Here is a 25,077-nt window from a genome sequence, read left to right as displayed (position 1 = left end):
TGATGTTTTTTTTTTATTTGTGCCTTTCAAATGTCTATGCCTCAGAACTGACATGCTAATCATTCTCAATTTGAAAAGTCACTGAAATGTTTCATACGTTACATACAGAGCAAATGTTGAGTCTCAACTTCTATAAAATAACCTGTGCCTTTTCTTATTTCAACTAATTATGTAGCAAAAATAAAGAAACATGTATATGCCTATGAAAATGTGTTCTAATAAATGGCTTACATATAGAATTACCATGCTCCTATTATGCTCCTCTTAGCCTCTCTTAAATTGAAGCTGGCCAATGAGACCAGTAAAGCCGCCTCTCAAAGGGACCGAATCCAAAAGTTGCATAACGATCTGATCAAGGTTAAATAACATCAAAGTAATACATGTCAGTGTATACAGTACATAGTGTTAATATAGTTCTCCAGCTTTATTTGTGTGTTGAGCAGGAAAACGACAGTGAGAAGGAGCTGCTAAAGCTTCAGAGAGTCCACCAGCAGCAACAGGAGGATTTGCAGCGCTGCCACAGCCGCTTGGCAAAGATGGCAAACTTGGAGGCAACAGTGAAACATCAGGAAAAGGTGAACAGTCTGTTTCATCTGTATCAAAACAGGGAATGCTTCTTTCTATGACAGCTTGAAATATATGTTAGTATAATATTCTGTAAACTTGTTCCATCCAATTTTCAGGTCATTGAGAAGATGGAGAAAGCATTAGATAGCAAACTCATAGAGAAGAGTAAACAGACTGGTGACAGAAGGCCTTTGGTAAATAGGCAAAAAGGTAGGTGGTTTCAATGCGGTGAGATAACAAAACACAAAACAAAATGTGCTGAAGCAATGACATGTTTTCATCCTATGTAGGTGGCACCGATAACAGAAAGGAAGAGATAGAGTCAGCCCTGGCAGCAGAAAACAGTCGTCTCAGAGGAGAGCTGGACAGGATTCACCAGCAGCCGGCCCCAGTTGTTAAACAGCAGTCAGCCCAGGTACACCTACGCTTTATAGACAGGACTCACATAGTGTGATGTGAAAATTGTGTTTTACTGTCATCAGATTAAGTGTTTGGGGATTGGCAGCTCAGATTTCTTTTGAGAATATATTTGAAATGTTATTGTCCTACTGATATATTGTATTAAAGTTTCTGAAATCTAAATGTGTCATGTACCTTCAGAGAAAAGAAGCCCTTCCAGTCGAGGAGCGAATTAGTTTACTAAGTAAGCTGGAGAGGGCAGAGGCAAGAGTTCAAACACTGGAGGCTCAGGTGAAACAAATATCAAATATGCACACAGTATTTTATTTGTATTCAGTCACTTTTAAGTTTTGCATTAATGTTTAAGAGGATGATTTGCCGTGGTTTTGCATGTATTACAGTTGGAGGAGAACTCTAATTTATGGGGGAGAGAAAAACAAGAAAGGTTGACCAAACTGAGCGAGCACAGGCATGGCTTCGTCCGGACGTCCACCACAATCCTTAATAACGTTCCTTCGGTCAGTTGAGTGCTACTTGCTGTCATTTTACATGTGCTTTATGAATTATTTTATGTGTCATGGGCCATTTTTGTTTCTTACAGAGATCTGTACCAGAATCATTGAATGAGCAAAGCAGACAGAGGAAGCAGAAGAAGTCCTGTTGACCCAGACTAAACATAAACACTCACAGTTTTCTTTGATTCAATATTCCAAATCAATTCATACATTTAGACAAACTAAAAAAAGACATTTTACAAGACATATTTTGAATCAAATATTTTATTAATCTTTTGGAGATATTTTTTAAATACCTTTGCCATGTGCACACAGAATAAAGTATCTGGAAATTGTTTGAAATATTTTACACACAAACACTACACATTACTATCACTTGTATAATTACTCATTGAGTAATATACAGTACATATAGTTATGTTTCATTAGTTATTGAATTATAGAGGTAAATTGTTCTTGAAGGTTATTAGATTTTTCTTTCCTAATGTTTCCTTGCTTTCCATCAACATGTTAGGTTATCAGTAGTTATTTAGTATTTAAATGCTTTGGGAAGTCTTTTACAATTGTCTGATAAAGGTCTGGCTTATCATGCACAAAACATTTCTCTCTAAGTTGTTGTTACCGACTAATATGTAAGGGCTTCAAAGTCAAGATTATCGGTTTCTCTGGTAAGAGGATGAGCTCAAAGGTACTCTGCACTTCCACATGGCGCTCTTTCTCCACTCTGAAGTTCTCAAGCATCTGCAAAGACAGGAGATAATACACACAGTTACAGTGCTGTGTAAATGAGACACAAAATATAGAAATACATCTTCTTCTCTGTTTATCTCACATGGATGAGGAAGATTTGCATCTCTGTCTCAGCTATTCTGCGTCCTAAACACTGACGGGGGCCAAAGCCGAAGCCCAGGCTCTTGAAGTAGTGCGTCTCTGTCCTCAGCCAGCGGGAGGGCTGATACTGCTCCGGACGGGGAAACACTTTGGGGTCTCTTCCCATTGCATACAGTCCTAGCTGGACCAAAGTCTAAACACAACCAAAAGAAAACACAGAAAGATAAGCAGTTGCCATAACGTAAGCAAACACAAAAACATAATTAGATCATATATAATTGTAACAGCCTCTTACCCCAGCTGGGATGTGGTAGTTTTGAATTATGATATCTTCTGTTATATATCTTTGCAAGCTCACTGCAACCGGGTGTAACCTAAGGGATCAAGGTAAAAAGTCTATATTCGGAACTTTGTGGACGACACAATTGCCATCTAGTTAGTAAGGAAAGTATTACTACATAAATTAAAGAGGCAAACTTTGCCCCTAAACAATTGACATCCACCATCCCTAGCCTATCATTAACAATGGTGTATGAGTGGCAATGCAATCTTTGTTACACCTCAGTGTTTCCTTCAAAGCTCCTTTGACCAATGGAATGCGCTTCAGTATCTCCAGCATGTCTCCCTGGCTTTCAGCCCGCGCTGCAGCCACCTCCGCCCTCAGCTCCTCCTGGAGGTTGGGGTGCCTCGCTAGTTCATACAACGTCCACAGCAGTGTTATAGAAGTCTGAAACACACAAACAGAATCAAGCAGTAAGCAAAAAATAAGTCACATTCTAAGAAGTAAAGGATTTTTCAAATGTTTTACTTACCGTATCTACTCCTCCAGCCATTAGCTCAGTGATGCTGGCCTTGATGTCTTCAATGGAGAGCTTGTCCAGCATGAGCAGGCTGGCCAGGACTCCTGGGTATTTCTTCGGAGTGCCAGCTTCCAGACGTAACTGCCTGTAGATGTTGTGGATGCAGCGGTCCGCTGATATTTGAAAAATAATACAAATTCAATTATAAACTGCAATCAAAAACTAGAAGAAGTTACTTTTAAAAAATAGAACTTAGAGTCTATTTGTGACAGTCAAACAATATTTGAAATGTCTTACCTTGGTTGAAGATCCCATCCCATGCCTCCACATGGTCCCGCCATACCTTCGCTCCAACCTTCCTCAGCAGAGCAGGAGGTATGTACAGCATGGGTGAGGTAGTCTTGAACATGACGGTGATGCAGTTGATGAAATGTTGAGCTTCAGGGTCGATGTAGTCCAGCATCAAACCCAGACGCTCCCCATACAGCACTGAACTCACAGCTGTGTAAAACAGAGAAATCAAAGAATATGTGAAAATAAAATGGGACTGGCCAACACGGAGAGTAAAATACATTATAGTTTTATAGAAAAAGAAAGAAAAAGTAGTCTTACACTCCAGTGCGTATTTAAAGAGCTCTTGAGAGAGGTCAGTGGTCCATTTGTTTTGGCCGGTTCGCGTTATCTTTTTGTGAACTCTGGCCACAAAATCCTGGCCCACTTCCTCCAGTAAAGGAACAAAGTTTCCCAGCACCTTTGGGGAAATCACCTCCTTGTTCAGAATCACACGGTTTGATCTCCAGTCTTCTCCATTCCTGTGGACAGATTGGATGCTAACTTAGACAAGAAACTAATAGGCGCAATGTTATGGCGATTGGTTAAACCCTTGGTTCCATGAAAGGGTCAATATATTGGTGAAACAGAATTCATTCAGGTGGGTAAAGAGAGCACCTACTTAAGTAAAACCCCATATTTGCGATTCCTGTAGTCTCTGTATGATGTCCAGGCTTCAACTTTCAGTCTTTTAGGGTAATTGCCCTCCGCTTTGAACAGGATAGCAGCATCTTCAGGATTGATGATATTAACGCTTTCGTAATAACCTACTTTTTCCCTGACATAAAGAAAGGAAAAGGAAAAGAGGCACAAACATGACATGTCAGCCTCGTTTTCAGAAAACATGGACTTGTAGATTTACGGTCACAACTGTTTTTCAAGAACATAAATGTTTATATTTCAGAAAATGCATTTAAAACGTGTCATTATTATTTGTGCCTGCTTATGTTGGTGTTTTTCTAATTATTCGATACCGTAGTGTCATGTAATAGCTATTATCTACTATTTTTGCAATCTTCCATACCTGTAAATGGGTCCAAAAGTGTTGAAGTTCTGCAACATGATACGGTGAAGGTTTTTAAAGCCATCCCGTTTCCAGAAGTTGTACAAGTTGGCCGCTCCATTCTTCCACAGTCCAGGAATCTCACTGAAAGGCCTAACCATGTTGCTGTCTGAGTACGCCTGTCTGACTGCCGGCACACTGCTGCTGCTGCTGCAGCGCACACCGGCTGTCAGCACCATTACCGGACTGCGCCACACACTCCACCCAACCATCATGTCAACATCAATTCTCACTCTGCTTTACCTTCAACAGTTACTCTGGATCTCCCAGGGACATCTGTTGCAAAACAAGGAGGCTGGTCTAAATAGTTGGCCCTCCTTGCTGGGCTGATCAGGGCTCCCCAGTTAATCTCTACAGTAGATAGGTACAGTAACAGAATACCCCACAATGCAGCATGTGGGTATGTTGAGCTGTACTACTTACTGAATATTTTACCTTGTATCATTGTCCATGCAATCTTCTGTGTACAAACTAAAACTTACACTAGACCTTAACACCTTCAGAGTTTTTGTTTTGAGAAGAAAGACAAGTCCATAAAAGTAAATCAGTTTATTACGTAATCTATGTATACATAAAAAGCAGGCACTGTACAGGTTAAATTAAAGACTTAATAAATATGTTTACAAATGCCAATCTCATCCCTATTTCTTAAGTAACTTTATGAGTTCTTCCAGCTTCATGGCAGTATCAATATCTCCTTGGATTTTCAGTCTGCCACTGGTGTAAGCAGAAAACGGTCGCAGCACTCCCTGGAACATGGCCAGAAGGTCGCTGTCACTCATGCTCAGTGTCACATCTGGCTCTCTGCACAGAGACCCTGCTCCAGCTGCACCGCTGCCTACGGAACACACACAGAGCGAGGGAGATATTTAATATTAATGTAACAGTATTTTTGTTTGCTTCTCACATCAGCATTATTACACAAATGGATCTCAAATAAACTAATCTCAATGGGATTTCTCTATTAAAGGTGGGGTAGGTCATTTTGGAGAAACCAGCTCGAGTCCGCTAGAATTTGAAAATACACAGCCGGAAAAAATCTGCCACTTCCTTACAGAGCCCCTCCTCCAACACACATAAACGCGCACATGACCAATGAGGGCACGAGATAAGTTTGTGCACAGATGGAAGGCTGACAGGCAGGTAGGCCATCCAGTTATTTTAGCCGGGCCGGCTCAGATGATTGGTCGTGCTTTTTACAGTACTACGGCTTCCACAGATGACATTTTTTGTATTTATTGTCAAAGCATTTAATATATTCATTGCTATCGGGATGTTAAGAGCATTCCATGGAATATAACAAAAAATGACATACCCCACTATTAAGTGTAATATACAAACCACTACCTTGGCTCAAATCCACAAAGTAATTGTGATGTTGTCCATCCTCCGAGCTCACGTCAAACTGGAAGCAGGCCCCAACCTGGTGGACCAAAGCCTCAGAGAGCAGGAGCTTGACGGCGTCCAGCAGCTCTTCAACAGAACGTGGTGTGGCCATGACAGTCTGAGCTGCACTGCTGAGCTCATCTGTAAAAGTTATGCAGTCCTCTGAAGAGGAAAAGCAACAGATGTATTACTCAACATTAGATTAAGTATATGTCTTACAAAAGCGGTTATTGACATGTAGATCCATACCTTGTTGAGGCTGTTGAATGCCACCCAAAAAGTGCATGGCCAACTGCTGAATAGGGTCAGTGACACCTTCCAGTCCAGGCACAGCAGGGGGCATGGTGAGGGGTGCAGAGGGGCTTTGCTCTGGTGCTTTGAGTACAGAGCCCAAAGCAAGCTCAACCCTGTCCACCTCCAGCCCCCAGGGTCGAGTCATCTCATTTATGTCCGCCTGTACAGAACATTTAAGGATGTTAGTTTGTCCTGATACAGTGAAGAGTCAGCAGATAGAGTAGGTCCAGTGTATTCTCACCACAAGATATTCCCCCAGTTTAACTCTCTGAGTTTGGATCTCCCTGACAGTCCTCTTGGCCAGGAGGTAGGTCATAGCCTTCTGTGCCGTCATCCTGGTTGAGGCGTTCAGGTCCTGGACTGAAAGTACGGACATGACGGGGTTCCAGATCCTGAACTGGATGTCTGCTCCCACTAACAACTCACCGCCATCCAGAGTGATCACCTACAGTAGCAGAATTACATTTAAGATGAATGCTGCAGTCATTTAACATTAGTTAAAGAATTTGGAGTCTTAATTCTTAAAGCTGATGTAGACTAAGACATATTTATAGTGTAATGCTGAATAAACTGTATGTTGACAAAAGCTGCCTGCTCACAAGGAGAGTCTTGGCACTGATGAGAAACGTGTGACATGAGCTTGACACTTTAGCTTTATTGAAATGTAAAAGCTTTAGTAAAACGCAGTGAAGATTAAAAAATGTACACACATAAATGATAAAAACTACTTGTAAAGTAATTGTGTTAATTGATTGAACTTTAAAAAACTAAATGTTAGCATAAGACATCTATTTGCATTTAATTCTTACGTTTAAGCTGGAAAATAACAAACAAAACATTTGGAATAATCATTTTGAAATGAATTGCAGACAGCATGAGGTTACATCGTTAAGTGTCAGCTGATGTGCTGTCGCAAACTAATCATTTATAGATCTCTGAGTATCCATTTACATTCTCCAGTTCCAAACGGATCAACAGTGCACCAAGAGTGCCACCTGCAGGGCAAACTAAATCAAGAGACATCTTGCTTCCTGTAATCATTAAGGCTGTTTCAATTGACGATTAACCGATTAACTGTTAATGCACTCTAAACAGAGTGATTGGGCACAAACTCCACACTCTTACTACGGTTCAAAAATATATTCAATGGGTAATGGGAAGCTTTTATGACGGATTTCTGTTTTAAGGCAATGCTGATAAATGTTACTCATACTTTAATTTGTAATAGTTTAGCTAGTAAAGACTTGATGTAGTTGTCTGTATTTCTTTCAGCGCTACAGCATGTAAATGTACTAGTTATGAACTCAGTATAGTGGTTTACCTGGCTGGGAGGGATGTTGAAAGCACGGGTGCGCAGGTCTACTCTCTGCCACTGGTCAATGAGAGGCAGCACGAGGACAATACCAGGACCCTTTGGAGGACCAACTCGACCCAGACGAAATGCTACTATCCTCTGGTAGTTAGGCACCGTCTACAGACAAAAAAAGAGTTGGTTGTTTATTAAGAGTGGACATTGTAGGAAGTACCTGATGAGAGATCATTTCGCCTTACCTTTAGTACAAACCACCCTGTTATAGGAAATGTTATGAAGGTGAAGAAGTAGACAAAGAAGATGACAATCAGGTTGCAGATCCAGGACAGCCATCCTTGGGAAGTATCTTAAAGAAGAAAAGGTACTTTTTAGTACACCAGTCAGCATGTGAAACATTTTTGTAATATGTATCTTAAAGGGTACATTTCTGAAACTAAATTACTTAAATTAGGAATGTAGACTACACCATTTGAACAGAAAACCTGTATTACAAACTGACTGAGTCTGAGGTTTGGAAGATGGTGTCTCATTGGGCAGGAAGGGCCTTGTTAATAATGGTTTTGAATTGCACTATGGGAAGGGATCCTATCCCAGTGTCCTTGGAGATTCACTCATCATAGAGACTATATTTCAGGATGTTATGTTTTCTAATTGTAACCAAGCTGTTTCCTGCAAGCTATCCAACCTTAGCTTAATGCATATTTAATTGATTTTTGTTGCGTTTTGGCATTGTTTTTTTGTATTGTATTTTATGTTAAGTGCGTATGGATTGTGATCACCTCGGTGCAAGGCACATTTCCCTTGGGGACAACACAGTTACAAGTACAGGGAGACAATGGACTACGCAGTAATAACACTTTAACAACATATTGTTGATCATTAAGAGTAAATCGCTCTTATTCAAACAAGGAAATATATCAAAGAAAATGCTGTTATTATTGCACTATAATAGTTGGGGTTGGTTTGTTGGACTTTAACCCACTGTCAACCCTTATGGTCACTAATTATTTTCTATAGTTAATGTAAGCTGCCTACCAGTGAAGTCGTTTTCAGAGACATTGGGGATGTTGTCGAAGGAAAAGCCTTTGTGGGGTCCTCGCTGTGTGAAGCTGACAGGGTCCACGAACAGGCCCGGAGTCTTGGGACAGTCCCCCTGAGGGAGCAGCGTGTAAGACTTGCTGAACATTATGAGGTAAAACAATGGTATTTCCTATTTAAATCAACTTCATATCAATGATCAAACTCCGCTTCAACTGTCAACCAAACCTCCTGGTTGGTTATTTAAATGGACGCTTTACATTTCTTTCTAACGGAAAGGTCTTCCGTGTTTTGGTACGGCTCTTCTTCTCGGTGTTTCCTGACGGCTCCTGTTCATCAGTGCATCTGCTCATTACCGCCCCCTAACGTAATTTACTGTAGCCCAGATGGTGCTTAAAACTAGAACATAGCACAAGGTTATACATCTTTATCTTTCAAGATCACACATTAAACATATAGTTGATACTATATAGTTATAGTATATATATATATATATATATATATATATATATATATAGTTGATATAGTTGGTATAGTTAGATACTGGACTACTTTAAAAGTCAAATGTAGGTTATTGTATTTTCGGTCCAAAGGGTGCTCTCTCCAGATTCTCTTTATTGTACAGTCCAGTTCAGTATTTGATTTGTGTGGCCAATATGGATGGTAACCTTTTTTTTTTAATAAATTGTGAACAAAGATATATAGTGAGTGAAATATATGAAACAGAAAAAAACCTTGTGAGGGCTTTCTTTTAAATAACCTCAGACAAATCGTTGCTATTTATGCACTGCAATGTCTTGTTACCTATAAGCAGAACATTTCCAATGTGTCTGTAATAAGCTAAAGCTAGACATGGTCAGACTTGAATATCATATTTTTTTTTTATACAAACCAGACATTTATGTATAGTTATTTTCTTTTATGGCATATTTTTGGAATATAGGTCTTTTGTAAAACTTGTTCATAAATAAACAAACACATACACAATTTAGATTCATTTAGGACAACTATTCAAAATACATATTATGTTCATTTTCATTTACTTTAATAAAAAACGTGCTTCCTTTCAACTCGGTTCCACAATGTGATGTTTTGCATACACATTATTTACAATATTTACAAAGAAAATCATGTAATAATCACTGAATTTAACCTGGTATACTTATTTAGAATACAATACACTTTGATGGGTACATACTTGTTGACTTATAGTGGGGGAAAAGTTTCCTTCTGTGGTATTTTTAACATTTATTTGGTAAAAAGGAATGTGTTGTTGAATTTGAAAGTCATAACCAGAATATAAAAAACAATCAATACCACTTTACAATAAGACTACCCTTATAAAGGATTAAGGGTTTATAATAAGGTTATGAATTAGGTTGTAAACACTTTATGAATCATTAAGAACCATTTATAAACCAGTTCTAACATAGTTGTCATACATCAACACAGGCTCACTATTTGGCAAGATGACTAAGCCTTATATTGGCTACTTAGCGAGAATCAACTCACTGAACAACAGATACCAAGGATGCTGGCTGATGAAGAAGACAACTAAGCTAGGTAGCCAATATAAGGCTTAGCAGTACAGATAAATGTGGGCTCACTATTTGGCAAGCAACCGGTCACAGTTGCCTTGTTTATCTCATGTCTTATAAAAGCTTATTAATGATTTATAAAGTGTTCACAACCTAATTAATAGATTAATTACAAACTATTCGTAAACCCTTTATAAGGGTAGTCTTATTGTAAATGGGTACCAAGCAATCAAACAGAAAACATTTTTCTTGAGCGTGAACTGGATTTGGCTTCCAGTGGGCTTGTTTTCATTAGGGTTTTAGTTTTTGAACATGTCACACAGCAGTTTCTCCATGGGCGTGTTGCCGATGATCCTGTGAAAGAACAGCTGCTCTATTTTCTCCGAGCTCACAGAGTGGAGCGATGGTAGCAGAAGTATTAGTCTCCCAAACCTTTATAGACAAGAACAAGCGAGAATTAACATCACGTTTCTGTTTGGACTTTTATATGACAAACTGGATGTACGCCAGGTGTTGTTATGTTTGTAGATCATAGAGACAGATAGGCTCACCTGTTACTTTGGCTGGGGTATAGTGAATGGATGTGCTGACCTAGTAACACCTGTGACTGGTCCTGCAGATTCTCCACCTGCTCCGGGTCTTTGAGGCTGCTTGTCTCTGCAGGTAAAACAGCATAAAATTGGTTACAATATCCATTCAATAACAAATTAATATTTCTGAGGGGAAGATCTCATCACCTGGCTTGAAGAGTACAATGGCTTTCAGGCAAGCAAACTCAGTGGGGTCAACAGCCAGGGCCTTAAAGCGATTAAAGACCTCTTCAATGACACGCAGGTCAACTCTGGGCAGGCTGGGCTTGGCCTGATGTGTGGGAGAAAGATCTGGCAGAGACAGAAGAGGACAGCTGTCCATGGGCAGGGACCACTGGATGGCACACAAGAGGAACATCTCACTCCAAGCTTCCTCAAGCAGAATCACCTGAGGATGGCACAGAAATGCATGTTATCAGTCCACGTTATGTATGTTTAAGTTGATTGGTTAATATACAAAAATGTGTCAGTCAGTCTCACCTGGTCTCGAAATGGCAAGTGAGCAAAAACTGCCAAATTCTTTGCCCACTTGACAGACATAAAGAGAAGTCGTGCTGATGTCTCATATATACTCTCTGAGCAGCTGGAGGTGTACGGGGACATACGACAGTCAGAGGGAGTCCGATCTCTTTTTGAATCCTTGGTTGTGACATCAATGTTGTCCTCTGCTGTGCATTAGAAAAAGAGAGTCACACAAACAATACGGCTACTGGGATTACATTATTGTAACGTTTGAAATGTATTATTATGATTAGGTTACTCTTGTTCTCCTCTTTAAAGGCAAACCTCCCCTTATCATAGACATAAGAAGCCAAACCATATAAAAACATGTATTTCAAAACATTAGTAAAGTCCTTGTTGTGTCCACCTTAAGTTAACTTATTTCATAAGATCTCACCATTCTGGGGCTCCAGTTTTGCACAGGTCTCTGCAGTCAGCAGGCTGGCCATAAAGCGCTGGTAGTTGTTGGGGTTGCTGCAGGGCTGCATGGCGGCAGAGGAGGGGACGGAGGAAGTGACCAGGGGTCTGCAGATGACTGATGCGTAGCTAGCAGAGGAAGTGAGCTCCTGTGTGGTGGCCAGATGCTCTCTTTTAGGGTCACATAGAGAGTCTAGACTCACATGGGCTGTGCTTCGAGGCTGTCGCTCATTCTGCACAGCTGGAGAAAAGACAATTAAATATATCTTATGAAAACAGTCTAAGCCACAGACAGAAATATTGTATGCACATGTAATACACTAGTAAACTCACCATCTTTGTTCATGCCAGCTTGGAGACATTTCTTCAATCGACAAGCTTGACATTGGTTTCGATGAGCCTTGTCTACAGGGCACCTGCCTGTTCCAGCCTGACACCTGTGATATCGACATAAAGTAGTGTGTTAAAATACAAATAATGACTTATTACACCAGTTGTATTTCCCTATCATACATGTTACAATTATGTCTACCTTATTAGATAAAAGTGCTAACCTGTAGATGATTCTTCGTCTTACGCTGCGCTTGAAGAAGCCGCTGCAGCCATTGCAGGTGTAGATGCCATAATGTTTTCCACTGCTTGAGTCAGAGCACACGTTACACAGCAAACTGCCGACATGTGCTTTATCTCGGACTGGATTCATTTCTGTAGAGGACAGATAGGAGAAACTAGGATCAGTCGATGATTAAAATGGAGAGATTTTATTTTTTTTGTCTGATTATTTAATATGGTATAAACAATACAAACAACTATTGTAAAGATAATTATTCGTACGACATAATTCGCTGTCCAAAATATTCGCAATATTTCTTTTTTTAAATGTTGTTGCATCGTGGCTCACCTTGCAGTCCATCTGTGAAGTCATTAGATGTGTCAGAAGAAAACTGGTTCATTTTTCTCAGGTGGTCCTCCATTTTCAGTTTCTGATATCTGAACTTCCTAGAAGTATTTCCTCTTCTGGATAAAGTATTTTTGTGAAATGCCCAGCTGGATCAAGCATTTTTGTCATGTGAAGTCTTGACGCATGGTAATGTCTATAAAGCACATGTGTAATTGTTTCTATTAAATGCTCTAGTTAAAGCTTAATTTCTTCAGTGGTTATCAGAGAGTTACTCCAGAAATGATCGATGATATTGATCCAGGGATGTTGTCCTTCTCTGGTCGTTTCTCATGTAATGGGGGGTCAATAGAGTTACTTCTTCTTCTTTCTTTCTCTCTGCCAGAACGAGTCTGAGACGTCTGGGGGCTTTCTGAAGGAAGACAAGGAGATTAGCACTAGGCGCTGTGTAAGCAAATGCTGATTTGTCATCCTCTTAATCTTTACTGTCTTTATGGGTAAATCAATCAGTCACACCTCCTACATGCATAACTGGATTACACAAAGGTGACCACTGAAAACAAAATAAACAAAACATATTTGAACTTCTCACCAACTTTGTTACCAAATGGCTTCATACATTTGGCTGCTGCATAGTAAAGATCATCAGTTTCTCTGTAGATTAACATCGATTAAAATGGTTGTTTCAATTATTCCTATTGAACCTTTCACAAATAGCTGATTCTGAGACCTATACATATACCGACATACATTTATGTTATAAGAAAAGCTAAAAAAGGTTTACAGGCAAAGACGCTTCACATGTTTTAGCAATTGTCAATATGCTTATGCTGGCTACAATCGTCATGAACTTCTGCCCTCAATGCTGACTTGAGGTTTTCGAAGTTTACTTCTAGTCCACAAGTGAAATAGTTTACTAACTACTAAACAAAGGAAACAAAACATTACAATATGGGTAATTTGTCCTAGTTCTAGTAAACATATGTGTCTCAGTTTACTGTTACCGGGTAGACTAACACCAGACTAAAGACAGTCCCTTTGTGCCATATTGGCCCTGTCAGTGACACTAATGACTTCAGGAGAATACAGCCACCCGAAAGCAGCAAAGTGGCTTAACCTTCCATGAAATGTGGTCTTCTTCGAGGGGGAGCGTGAATGGGGGTGATGAGGAGAAAAACCATTAGTACAGAGATTCAAAGAGCAGCAACAAGTTGACCCTTAATTCCACTCCTCTGCCATATGGTGAGGTGAGTGCTCTCTGGAGCCTCTTGCTGCCTAATTGGTAACCCAAATGTTTGTGCAAGTCTTGCAGGTACTGATTTCCTCACTTATACACAGTGCGGTATCAAATATGTGTCAAAAAACATCAAAAACGTTGCTTGTTTGTTCCTGTACTGGTCTATCAAGCTGCAGTGATGACTGTGTCACTGTTGCATGTAGCTCATGGCATGTAGCTCAGCTCATTAATCAGATCAAACTGGGCAAAGACGCTAAATACACGAATGTGACCGCCTGCTGTGTCCACAGACTGATTTCTGTTATCCTTGCTAAGTCACTCTTGATTTTAGGAAAACAAAGTGGTATTGAAAACAGAGCTCTTTCTGTTGACTTAACTGGTGTATAAAAGGATTACAAACTAGGTGCAGTCTACGGGGGCTATGCTCACAGACCCTTTTGAATCTGTTGTCTGAATCAGTTTTGTAATCCTGAAACCGAAACAAAACAGGTTAGATTGTCTCAAAGGTTCCAAAAGTTGCAATGGTTTTAATATAGTCCGCAATAAATTGTCTTTTGTACCTCTTGTGCTTTCACAGTTAAAGATTTAGCAGGTGTAATGTTTTACTCCGTTTTTTATTATTCTACTCGTTATGTTCGTACACTTTGTTTTAAGTTGTGCACGGCTGAGCTTTATGTAAAGCACTTGAAATAGCCTACCATTTATTATAATGTAAAACACTGAGTTGAAAGGTGCCATACAAACTTACCTTGCTTTGCCTTTTGCACAACAAACAACTACTTGACTAGCTGGGACCACCCAAGGCAAATTAACATACCACAGTTTACACAAATATTCACAACCTGATGCCAACAGTTCTGGTAGCTTGTCCTGTAGTATATTGTGTGATGAAATTCTTGGAGCAAAGAGCAGGTACACATGGAGCACAAAGGAGAGCTTCGAACTGATGTCAGACACAGAAGATTTATTGTATAGACATATGACACCGTAGTGATAAAGCCTCTGCCAAGCCTACTCTGAGTTTCTCTTGTTCTCTCCTCGATATTGAACTATTCCTAAGAGAATAATCAACATTCGATGACAGATCAAGCTCTGTTCCTAGCGGGGAATAATTGGAGCTATCCACCTGATAAGATGGGCTCGAGGTTGTCCTTACTGCTCTCTGACACTATGCGTCAGCTTGGTCCTGTTATTATCTGAAGAAGAGATTGTTTTATGAATTCTTTTGGCAAGCCGAATCAACTATCAAGAGTCAGACCAATACACAGCTGTGGGGAAAGATTGCTAAAACTACAAGGCCATTTGCCTGCAGGAAACAGGGGAGTGAGAGGAGAGGCGAGGTGACGAGAACTAAAACAAAAGGGCCATATTGAATATTCTTTATCACCTTGTATCCAGACTGGAGGGGACATTTGTTAGAACAGTTGTAAAAAAAAGACTTCAAACATGGCATCAGAACACCTCTTGTGATTGGACAATGTTAGGGAAGTTTATGCACACTAGACTAGACAGACAGAAACGACTAAAGTATCTCAATCTGAACGTTTTGATCACCGTTAATAGTCCTCTACAGCAATGATTCTTAAGATTTCTATCATAGTCAAACATATAATAGTCCTTCATTGTCTTCTTTATGATTCTCTAGTGGTCGGCACAGGTAAGAAGCTGCCGCCGTCAGCTCAGTGCTGCTTTGAGGTTTTGCCTGGCAGGGATAACTGTCACGTCTCTTCACTCCTCAGCCCTGTGATTGTTGCAAAGATGCAGACAATCTTTAGCAACACACTGCTATGAGCCAGCTGGACGATTATGTATTTAGTGGGAACATTTATGATGACAGAGCCCTGTAGGTGATTGAACACACGTCAGTGGTAATCCCCTCGCTCAGATGTTTGTCATGATTAGCTGTTCATTTATTCAAGAGCGATTTATCTTTAGATATATTATATTCCATATACGAGTTAGCTTTTTCACTGTGGTCCGTTGCAGCGCATCAAACATGTAAAGGCACATATTTGTTATCCTTCAGAGGATGACCTTGAATGCTAGTTCACAAACCTCTGTCAGTCTAAGCAGCTTTTTGATATAAGCTCCTTGTTTGTAGTGTTGTCAAAGAGTGAGATTAACTTATAGAGTTGTTGCCGTCCTCTTCGTGGACATGGAACAGGTGCCCGAGTTGCAAAGGCATAAAATATGTCATAATCTGATTATGAGTTTTGAACCCTAAATCAATCTAGGACTTTGATAGAACTATCATTTATTTTGACAGTCGATCAAAACTCCAACAAAACTTGACAACTATCTCAAGACTTAAAAAACTAACACAAAGGAAAAGTTAATTTCAAGTGAATGAAGGCAGTTCAATGTCCCAGCAGGATAATCTTATGCCTGCTGTAACAGCATAAGCTTCTGTGACACTGCACTCAGGATGACTGCCTGAGTCCAAGTACACACGGTTAAGCTTTGTAGGTTCACTTCAGCAACTACTGTTGTCACCCCCAAGTCAGATGGAGTGGAAGGATTGAGGTGTCAGCACTGGGGCTACCAGGGATTGCCTCGCCTTGCCATCTGCTGCCACTACTGTAATCCATTCAATGAGAAAATCAGTTGTCCGTATCAAAGTCATGTCGGCTCAACTCAATAAGCAAATCAACATCAGTGAGACAAGGTCCATATTTTCGCTGACAAAGGAACTGAGAGCCTTATTGGGTTATGTCCTTTTAATAGATGTACATACTATTTTGCATAGATAAAGCAGAACGTTTTTAAATAAATGAAATTTGAATGTCAAATTAATACCGATGTGACTGCATTGGAGCGGCTGTGACTCAGGACGTAGAGCGGTCGTCCACGAATCGGAAGGTCTTGGTTCGATCCAAGTCACATATCTTATTCTATAACTTATCTCATGGCATGGCCAAGGTCTTTACAGTGTGTGTGAATTGTAATGCCACTAGAAACAACACATACTAAACATTTCTAAACACATAACTGATCAATAGTGTCAGCAGAAGGACAGAATAACAGGATCCTCTTAGAGTTTTCATGTAGTCAGTCAGAAACTAAAATGTATGGCCATTTTGACAGTGAGTGTTCACAACCTCTTGTTTTAGCTTCCCTGGGCCAAGTCACTGAAAACTGGCCTAACATTCAGGGTGCCCTGACAAAACACCCTTTACTCTATAGAGGGAGACAGATGCCCTTTGCTTGTTTTATAAAAGTATGTTCACAGGGAATGTTTCTCTTATATCTGATCAAAGTAGAATTAAGGAAAGATGTATTAGCATGTATCCAAGAAAAGTTGGCGGACTGAGGTGTTTTGGGCAATGTAGGAGCTAAAGGATTTTAATGACGTTATCCTTTTTTGTAACAACCTTTCTGATAATGACAGACATTGAGTTGAGTTTGTTTGTGAGGTGTACATGTTCTTGCCATGTCTGCTTTGTTTCCACCAAGAACACATCAAAGTACCTGCATCCAAACTGCCAATTTGTGTGAAAGATGTATTCAATGTGTTTGTTTTGTGCTTTTTTAGAAGTAGTATTACAGTAACAGCTGTTTGGAAGAATAATAACTGACCAAGTCTTCAGAGAAACATTATTTTATTTAGTTTAAGTGAAATAGTACATACTGCAGCATAGTGGCTGTGTTAATATTTACACGCTTTTGCATTCATCAAGTTCAATTCATTACAGTGTGGCACTTTGGGTTCTTCCAAATAAGGTTATTGTTAACAGTTAATTATTGTGATTAATACATTTTTAAAGGTAAAAAATAAAGAGTGGATAACTGAAAATCACAAAATACAGATAATAAGAAAATCCCTGAGAAAGCATTAATGCATTCAAAATTTATAAAGATGTAACACCACTTTAAAAAAAGGCAACTTTTAACTGAATTAGTTAGCTATTAGTTAAATCCATCCGGAGTCTTCAAATACCTTGGTACTCATGTTTGCAATGTCCGACAAACAGAGGCTCTGCCCGGATGCCACGCCTTGAGAAGAAAGGGAAGCGGAAACATTAATGTGACATAAAACTGTGCCAGCATAAATCTCTTTACCGGACCTGGGAAAAAAAAAGTTAGAGTACCTCACGAGCAAGCAGCGAAAGTCCTGCAAGCGAGGAAACGCCTTGTCTACACTTGAGGTCTGCTGTTCATCACTCCACAGTCTCTCTGCTCCAGCGCTTGCCCTCGGCCTGTGATTTTTTGGGGTGCAACAAGTGATTTATTTTAGAGGGATTTCATACATGTCATGCAATTGTTGCTGCACTGTCTTTTTAAATCACGTACCAAAGACGTGGATGGAGATTGGTGGCGTCAACATACTCCCCCCACATGGCGACCTCACCCCCTATCACCAGCTTCTTCTGTTCATCAGTGCCTGTGAGGAGAAGACAGTGAAAAGCTTTGATTTAAAAGTCTGATGGGTTTTTATTTAGAGATAATAATACATTTTCTATTAATCATAAAATTCACTTCAAAGTTATAACACCACTTCAAGTCTACACACTTAGCATGCCAATGTTTAAAGGTTCTCTACATTATCCCATAACTGACCCAGGTTATATAATAAATAACTTGGACATGAACACACCAGAAAAGTTCAGTGGCTGCACGGTGTAGGAGTTGCGCCAGTCCTGGCCATAGGTAATGTGGTTGATGTACCACGGGGCAGCTAGCACGACCCTCATGCCGGCCTTGGTAATCCTGCTTAGCTCTGCCTTATAACCAGTGCCTTTCCAGATGTGCAGCACTGTGTCCTTAGGAATCTGATCAGGGTGACAAACCACATGCAGTCTTGCCCTTTTGTGCTATATTGCAAATGACCTGTCTTTTTTAGTTTTTAGTTAAAAACTGATGAGCTTTTATCATCATGGAAAAGCTTCTACCGAGACATGGTTCACACAATGCGGCAACTGAATTCTAAATGGATTATTAAAAAAAAAAAAAAAATGAAAGCAGAGTCTTCCCCCAAACTAGGCTGTTAACAAACTAAAATCCTCGCCAGAATATTATTTTCTAATATCCTCTTCCAAAAATATTACCATCTTAGAGCATGCTGTGCGCAGTCCATGATCGTATTTTAACCAAGGAGAATTAACAGGTTTGACATGTATCAAAATATGCTTTGCATTTCCCATGACGTGCTTTTGTCTGTTCTAATTCCATACTACACAACAATTTTGAGTTGGGTGCCCTTTGAAGTGTGTTCACACCATAAGAATTGATAAAAAAGTTAAATGATTTATATATACTATGCTTCATTCTGTATACCATTATTAAACTAAAGGGATTGAGAACCAGATGATGTCTCTGTGACATAAATGAATGGACAATGGACAACAGTCTTCGCTGCCCCCTAGTGGTATGGCTACAAAAATAAAATCTGTGTGTACTTCAGAGGAAACCATGTTTTACCTGGTAATTATTATTATCACAACAAAAACCACAGCAGAAAGTCAAACTTCAACTGGCCACAGCACACAGGCTATGTTCTGACCCTTGAAGGCGAGGGGCCACACAGTATAGTAACGGGCCCAGTCGTGTGTGGGCCCTGGCTGGTCCAGATACCACGGGGAGGCTAGAATCACCCTGAGCCCTGCTTTAGCCACTCTGCGCACTTCACACAGGTAGCAGCCATCTTTCCACACCTCCACCACTGACAGAGAGCTGCGCTGCAACACAATGCTATACTATATCAGATGCAATTGAAGGTGATCTAACCCTGACCAAAACCGTTACTTTTATTTTCCACACAATAATCTGTTAAAATATACCTGGTTCAAACCATTCACTGATTTGTATCTTACATAAAAATGTATTGGATTAGAGTAGGATGCTAATAAGGTTTTATTCTAGTGTATTTTAGCCCCAATTGGGTAATTTAGTTTGAATGTAAAAAGTGCTAGCATGTGTGAACCGGACAGCAGCTGTCCACAAACATTTACAAAAAACCTGTTTTCATTTCAATATCTTAAAAAGGGAAAACTTTGAGTGATCCACCTACTACAGGAATAACATCAAGAATAAAGATGTTTGAAATTATTATGACAAATATATGTTTCATGTTTGCTTTAAATAATTATCTCATTCATTGAATGCAGATACTTGGACACACATTTTAATTAAATAAATAAATAATATTAAAAAATGAAAAATAACAGAATTTCAAATACTGATTATGTAAATTACTGCAATGTTTGGATGAAAAATAAAAAAGGTATGAGCTTATATGAAAACACTAACAAAACATAATAATTACATGTTTCATATTATATTTATAGAGGGGTTATTTGTGGGGGTGTACTTACTTGTTCATGGTAGTCAAACACATCCTGCCACACAATAGATGTCTTGTTGAGAGCTGAAGTTATATTCACAATGCTGGGGAAAGAGACATTAATGACATTTGAAACAATGACTTTTTCGTTGGTGCAATTCTCCAGGTTTTTTCAAAAAAGGTACAGTATGATGCGTTTTAAAACATACCTCTCCATGTAGAATGCTTCCAGTTTGAGGAAGTTTCCTCCAAATCCCATCTTCTGCATGAATGCTCGGACATCAGGGTTGGATTTCCTATGGGACGTGAGAGTTTTTAAGCTTAAACATAAACTAGATAATAGGATGTAAACAAATGAATAGATGTACATTCAGTAAAAATGTGAACAAAATAACAGTGGGCATGAATTTAAATGATCTATCATATTTAAACCTACCAGCAACCAAAGTTCACCTCATCCCCTCCTAGGTGAATATAGGAATCAGGAAACACTGATGACACTTCCTTAAATAGTTTAGTCATGAACTGATAGGTGGAAGGTAGCACCGGGTTGACAGGGCCAAAAGTTCCTGAAGGGATGCTATTTCTGTAGCAGGGAGTCAAGAGATCAGGCTGGCCTGGGGGATAAACATTTATCAATAAGATTACCTTCAGCATTTTGTTTAAATAAATGTATTGCATTATCTGTTGAGTGCAGGAATTTGTTTCTACTGATAGCCACAGAGAAGGACGTGTAACACAAGATTCAGTAGCCTACATGTCTTTGTGCTATTTATAGACTTTCCTTTTAGGGTTTGGCAGACATGATTCCTTCAGGACCAAAACCAGGCATAAAGCCAAGTCCTCTATACGTTAAACATCAAGTATCTGGAATCAGTTGGATAAAGAAATTGTTTATAAATGTTACCTTTTCCCCAGGATTGGGTGTGTCCGGGTGAATCAAACTCAGGAATGACCCGTATTCCCCAAAGCCTGGCATGTGAGATCACCCTTCTCACATCTGACTGTGTGTAGATGTGAGTCATCAGATGGAAAGCCCCCTGAATTAGAGCCAGAAGCCTTTGTTCAGCGTGGGTGCACATTTATTACAGTTTCCTACCGCATATATTCACAAGCAGGCTACTAAGTTAAAAGCTAGAGTTTTACAAAAATAAAGGTTAGAATTGTCCACAATGCAGATACATTGCAGTTCAAATAAATGTGCAAAGTCATGGTTCAACAGGTTGAGCTGGTCTCATCTCATTTCTGTACAGCTGGCTTCATCCACATGACACATACCTTACTGGAAAGATCAGGAAAGGTGCTGCTCTGGTAAGGGAAGGAGGGGTCATCAACAATGTGCCAATGAAACACATTGAACTTACTGTAGGCCATTGCATCCTAACAAGAAAGATACATGTTAATACCATTGAATGGAAACACAAGGCTGAAGTTCAGATCATTTCAAGTTATTATTACCAGAGTTTTCAAAATGGCCGTCACTGGTAAATAGTGACGTGAAGTGTCCAATAAAATCCCCCTGAACTTAAACCGGGGGAAGTCGTTAATCTCAGTCTTGTTCACAAAATACTAAAAGAAAAAAAAAAGGTAAACGAAAAATAGATTTAATTGTCAAGCACTATGACAAAGTGAGACTGTGTTTTAAGATAAATATGAACTCTAGATCACTTACTGAGCCATATTCATCTTGATACACCAGCTGACTGAAGGATTCCAGACCTGTGTTTAATCAGAGGATATAAAGAATATAATCAACAGTCAGTAATTCTGCAATTTAGTTGGATTTGACCGTTGTAGAGAGGCTCTAGTTCAGGGGTTCCCAACCTTTTTTCCCAAAAGCCCCCCCAAATGACTCCTGTTGGAAGTTGCGCCCCCCCCCCCCCCCCACACACACACACACAAGGTGCAACAGCGGTAACTAAAGTTCAAAAGCCTCAGAAATGCTACAACTACTGTCCCAAACTGGATGAATGTGAAGTATTTTGTTAAAGGAGGATGAAAGCGTAACTAAGGAGCACTATTGGAGTGACTTTGATGCTTATTGGACTCAGGATTCATTCATTTGGATTCCCGCTGTATGAAGAAATTAAAGGACGGAAAACAATGGAAGTGGAAACAATTCACAAAGGGATTAAACTGTTTAAAACATATATTCAAAGTAAGTCGGATTTTGCCGATGTGTTTATGTGGATTCAAAAATCGTAAATAATCTACAAAATGGAGGAGACCGATCTGATCGGAGCAACTATGACAAATCATCCAACTGAAACCGGCATGGACAATGACTATTTTTTTTAAATGCGCTTATCCAGACAAGCCTGGTTTGGACACTTTACAGGCAGAAGAAACATTTCTATTAAAGAAAGAATTATACATTTCTTTCTTTGTATGCCTTTAATACTAACTTGAATTTGTATTAAAATTAATGAATCAATTGTTTTTTATATTTTATTATAATGTAGAGACAAGGCTTTTAGTGACAATCATGTATTGCCTTACAATTATATGTAAAACAAACAAAAAAAAGTCTAAATATGATATTTGGCCTCAAATTATCTGAGGCCTGACGCCCCTGCGGACTTTGGCGCCCCCCAGGTTGGGAACCACTGCTCTAGTTGTCTACTTTTAAAACTAGAAAAACCTAAAAAATTTCCTGCTTGCTTTTTGGAAAGAGTGATCCATAACACACCACAGTTACAGGTAATCCACCGGTTTAAATGTGGGTTAAACTATAACAAATAGAATCGATCCAGTAATGCTGCATCAATTTAATCTTGAATCTTCTAAACCTTTACACACACACACACACACACACACACACACACACACACACACACACACACACACACACACACACACACACACACACACACACACACACACACACACACACACACACACACACACACACACACACACACACACACACACACACACACACACACACACACACACACACACACACACACACACACACACACACACACACACACACACACACACACACACACACACACACACACACACACCATTTTGAATAGGAGTATGACCAAAAGACAATGTTGTTGTTTTTTTTAACAGATTTATGGCTTTAGAAACTTGAGCTATATCTTAAATTAATCTTTAGGTCCTCAGGTTTTGATTTATACCATTTCTCTGTGTCATATATTGTCAACCTGCTATCTCCCTACCTAAGATTCCCTGTCCCATCCTAAAAGAGACAACATTGTGTCTATGAAGGTCCCTAATGGTTATTTTTTTATTTTACCTTTATTTAGCCAGGATAGGTCTCATTGAGATTACAAATGTATTTTTCAAGAGAGTCCTGGCCCAAGATAGGTAACACAGTAGCACAGTTACAGACCATTTTAAAACAAACAATCAGAACACAGTCATACAACAAGTTAGAAAAAGCATGTACAGCCACAGCGGCCTGCTTCAAGGTCATAGTCACTTTGATAAATCACGAGATATCCCGTGTAACTTGCTGAACAAGCTTTGTTTGTATTATTTCTTGTTTCCAAATGTTGTTTCTTACATACATGAATTTGCTATAATCACCTCTTACCGCACCCCACACAGTTTCTGCATTCAGAAGTGCTTTTCCAGCATATACACTCAGATTGTCTGTAACATAAATAACAGCAAGTTAGGTAAAGCCTCTAATTTCAACGGTTGTGACAGTTGTTACCAAAGTGTACTTTACATGTGGTGCTCAGGCTCAGATACATGTCAATACTTACATCTCTCAGAAGAGTCCTCATTGGGGTAACTCTCACAATCATCATGGTCAACACTGACCTCAACAGTAAATGGTTTATTCTGATTGAATCGCAGAGGACCATTTCCTGTTGGTCATAAAAGTAAAAATGATTACCGATACTGGTAAGTTGGTTAAAGTTGTGTAAACGTTTTATGTTTGTATCACACTGAAGGTATTCTATAACCTGTGGTATTTTTGACAACACAAACATGAAGCTCTGCTGCACTGGTTCATTGTCATGGTGGGTTTTTGAGTAGGTAGGCAGACTGACTGCTGTGCTGCTGCTGTCTCTACAAAGCCTATTGAACTACTTTAAAAGCCAACATGACAAACAAAACATTAAAAAAACACCCAGTGTGCACTTTTCTCTAATTAATCAGGGCTCTATAACAACATCTTAAATGTGTGAATGCCCAGATAATCTTTGATTAATGCTAGCACTATAATCTAAAAAGACATACTATGCATACTATAAGATTAGTCAATTTTGTGCAATCACAATACATTGTAATATTTAAGTATCACACAAACATATACATTAAACTACCTATGTCAATATTTACCATTTGTGTTAGTATTTTTAAACCAAGAAGGTGTTAAACTTCACTTTCGTTTTGCCATAGTCTCATTTTAACCTCACATCACTTACCAGAAGTGTAATCTTGAAATATTAGAGAAAAATATCTCTTGAATGCAGCATCCAGAACAGAACACCCTGGTTTGGCGGCTGATTGACTTCCGTATCCAAAGTAGAAAGCCTGCGAGTTCAGAGGGTATCGCTCGGGTGAGGTGGTGACAGTCTGCGGTAGTGGCCATACTCCCTCCACCGTGTGAAAGCCAAGAGCAATTATTATCAGTAGAAGCAAATACAAATGTGTAGGAGTGCATCGTCCAGAACTAAGCATACACATTATGGCTTCCATACTACTCCACTGAGAGGCAACTACAACTACTGCACTCACTGTGTCAAGCTGAAGAGGTCAGGTGACCAAAGCAAGCAGTCACGTGACCGGGGTTTAAGGTGTGGGCGCTTTTTTCAGTGAGGCTGGTAGTTTTTCTTTCTTTCTTTCTTTCTGTATTTCTTAATCTGAATGTAAAACAATAGGATACAGTTTGTAAGTTATGTAGAGTATAACCATATATCGAATCATATAGTTTTATATTGTTTTTTTTATCTTTCATTTTTTTTAATAACACACACACACAGCATCAATTCTTCTTCTTCTGCGATTATAGTTGGAGTCCTGTACGATTAAATTAGATAAACTGTAACTTTGGTAGACAATAAACGAAAGGGACGTGTTTTGTTTATAGCCTA

General features: G+C 39.4%; 5 protein-coding genes across 12 annotated transcripts in view; 1 reads left to right on the top strand and 4 right to left on the bottom strand.

Annotated features, from left to right (window-relative positions):
- ccdc33 (coiled-coil domain containing 33) overlaps nucleotides 1-1,701 on the top strand; it is a 45,667-nt gene extending 43,966 nt beyond the window's left edge. For all 7 annotated transcript variants that reach the window (XM_079682789.1, XM_079682792.1, XM_079682788.1 and 4 more), the window contains 7 exons: nucleotides 269-357; nucleotides 444-575; nucleotides 684-777; nucleotides 858-982; nucleotides 1,168-1,257; nucleotides 1,368-1,484; nucleotides 1,568-1,701. In XM_079682789.1, the coding sequence (XP_079538915.1) occupies nucleotides 269-357; nucleotides 444-575; nucleotides 684-777; nucleotides 858-982; nucleotides 1,168-1,257; nucleotides 1,368-1,484; nucleotides 1,568-1,630 (710 nt within the window). In that variant the 3' untranslated portion in view covers nucleotides 1,631-1,701. The remainder of the gene's footprint in view (nucleotides 1-268; nucleotides 358-443; nucleotides 576-683; nucleotides 778-857; nucleotides 983-1,167; nucleotides 1,258-1,367; nucleotides 1,485-1,567) is intronic.
- Nucleotides 1,702-2,083: 382 nt separating this feature from the next.
- Nucleotides 2,084-4,907, bottom strand: LOC307040184 (cholesterol side-chain cleavage enzyme, mitochondrial-like). Of its 2 annotated transcripts, XM_079682784.1 has the most exons (9): nucleotides 4,467-4,907; nucleotides 4,065-4,220; nucleotides 3,725-3,924; nucleotides 3,410-3,613; nucleotides 3,125-3,285; nucleotides 2,873-3,039; nucleotides 2,608-2,686; nucleotides 2,314-2,505; nucleotides 2,084-2,222 (listed from the first exon to the last, which is right to left on the bottom strand). In XM_079682784.1, the coding sequence occupies exons 1-9, from the start codon at nucleotides 4,718-4,720 to the stop codon at nucleotides 2,100-2,102; spliced, it is 1,536 nt and encodes a 511-aa protein (XP_079538910.1). In that variant the 5' UTR covers nucleotides 4,721-4,907; the 3' UTR covers nucleotides 2,084-2,099. The 2 variants fall into 2 exon arrangements, with proteins under 2 accessions (XP_079538910.1, XP_079538909.1); XM_079682783.1 differs by having other exon boundaries at nucleotides 3,410-3,924.
- A 132-nt stretch (nucleotides 4,908-5,039) lies between these two features.
- stoml1 (stomatin (EPB72)-like 1) lies at nucleotides 5,040-8,851 on the bottom strand. The gene is made up of 7 exons (XM_079682785.1): nucleotides 8,533-8,851; nucleotides 7,737-7,843; nucleotides 7,507-7,656; nucleotides 6,427-6,630; nucleotides 6,141-6,345; nucleotides 5,853-6,053; nucleotides 5,040-5,343 (listed from the first exon to the last, which is right to left on the bottom strand). Exons 1-7 carry the CDS (start codon nucleotides 8,681-8,683, stop codon nucleotides 5,147-5,149), a joined length of 1,215 nt encoding a protein of 404 aa, XP_079538911.1. The 5' UTR covers nucleotides 8,684-8,851; the 3' UTR covers nucleotides 5,040-5,146.
- Nucleotides 8,852-10,372: 1,521 nt separating this feature from the next.
- nr2e3 (nuclear receptor subfamily 2, group E, member 3) lies at nucleotides 10,373-12,555 on the bottom strand (the record flags this gene model as incomplete). Its single annotated transcript, XM_079684606.1, has 8 exons — nucleotides 10,373-10,505; nucleotides 10,625-10,730; nucleotides 10,811-11,051; nucleotides 11,144-11,331; nucleotides 11,562-11,822; nucleotides 11,915-12,018; nucleotides 12,136-12,286; nucleotides 12,483-12,555. The coding sequence occupies 8 exons, from the start codon at nucleotides 12,553-12,555 to the stop codon at nucleotides 10,373-10,375; spliced, it is 1,257 nt and encodes a 418-aa protein (XP_079540732.1).
- Nucleotides 12,556-17,298: 4,743 nt separating this feature from the next.
- Nucleotides 17,299-24,756, bottom strand: hexa (hexosaminidase A (alpha polypeptide)). Its single transcript, XM_079681676.1, has 14 exons — nucleotides 24,409-24,756; nucleotides 23,740-23,844; nucleotides 23,558-23,623; nucleotides 21,669-21,715; nucleotides 21,455-21,565; nucleotides 21,275-21,376; nucleotides 20,904-21,036; nucleotides 20,433-20,613; nucleotides 20,206-20,292; nucleotides 20,028-20,100; nucleotides 18,311-18,485; nucleotides 18,007-18,097; nucleotides 17,805-17,912; nucleotides 17,299-17,709 (listed from the first exon to the last, which is right to left on the bottom strand). The coding sequence occupies exons 1-14, from the start codon at nucleotides 24,680-24,682 to the stop codon at nucleotides 17,646-17,648; spliced, it is 1,617 nt and encodes a 538-aa protein (XP_079537802.1). The 5' UTR covers nucleotides 24,683-24,756; the 3' UTR covers nucleotides 17,299-17,645.
- Nucleotides 24,757-25,077: the final 321 nt, after the last annotated feature.

This window comes from Notothenia rossii (assembly GCF_949606895.1).
Source record: "Notothenia rossii genome assembly, chromosome: 5".
Taxonomy (NCBI): Eukaryota; Metazoa; Chordata; class Actinopteri; order Perciformes; family Nototheniidae; genus Notothenia; species Notothenia rossii.
Note: the sequence above shows the minus strand (reverse complement) of the source record. Positions and strands in the feature narration are given on the sequence as shown.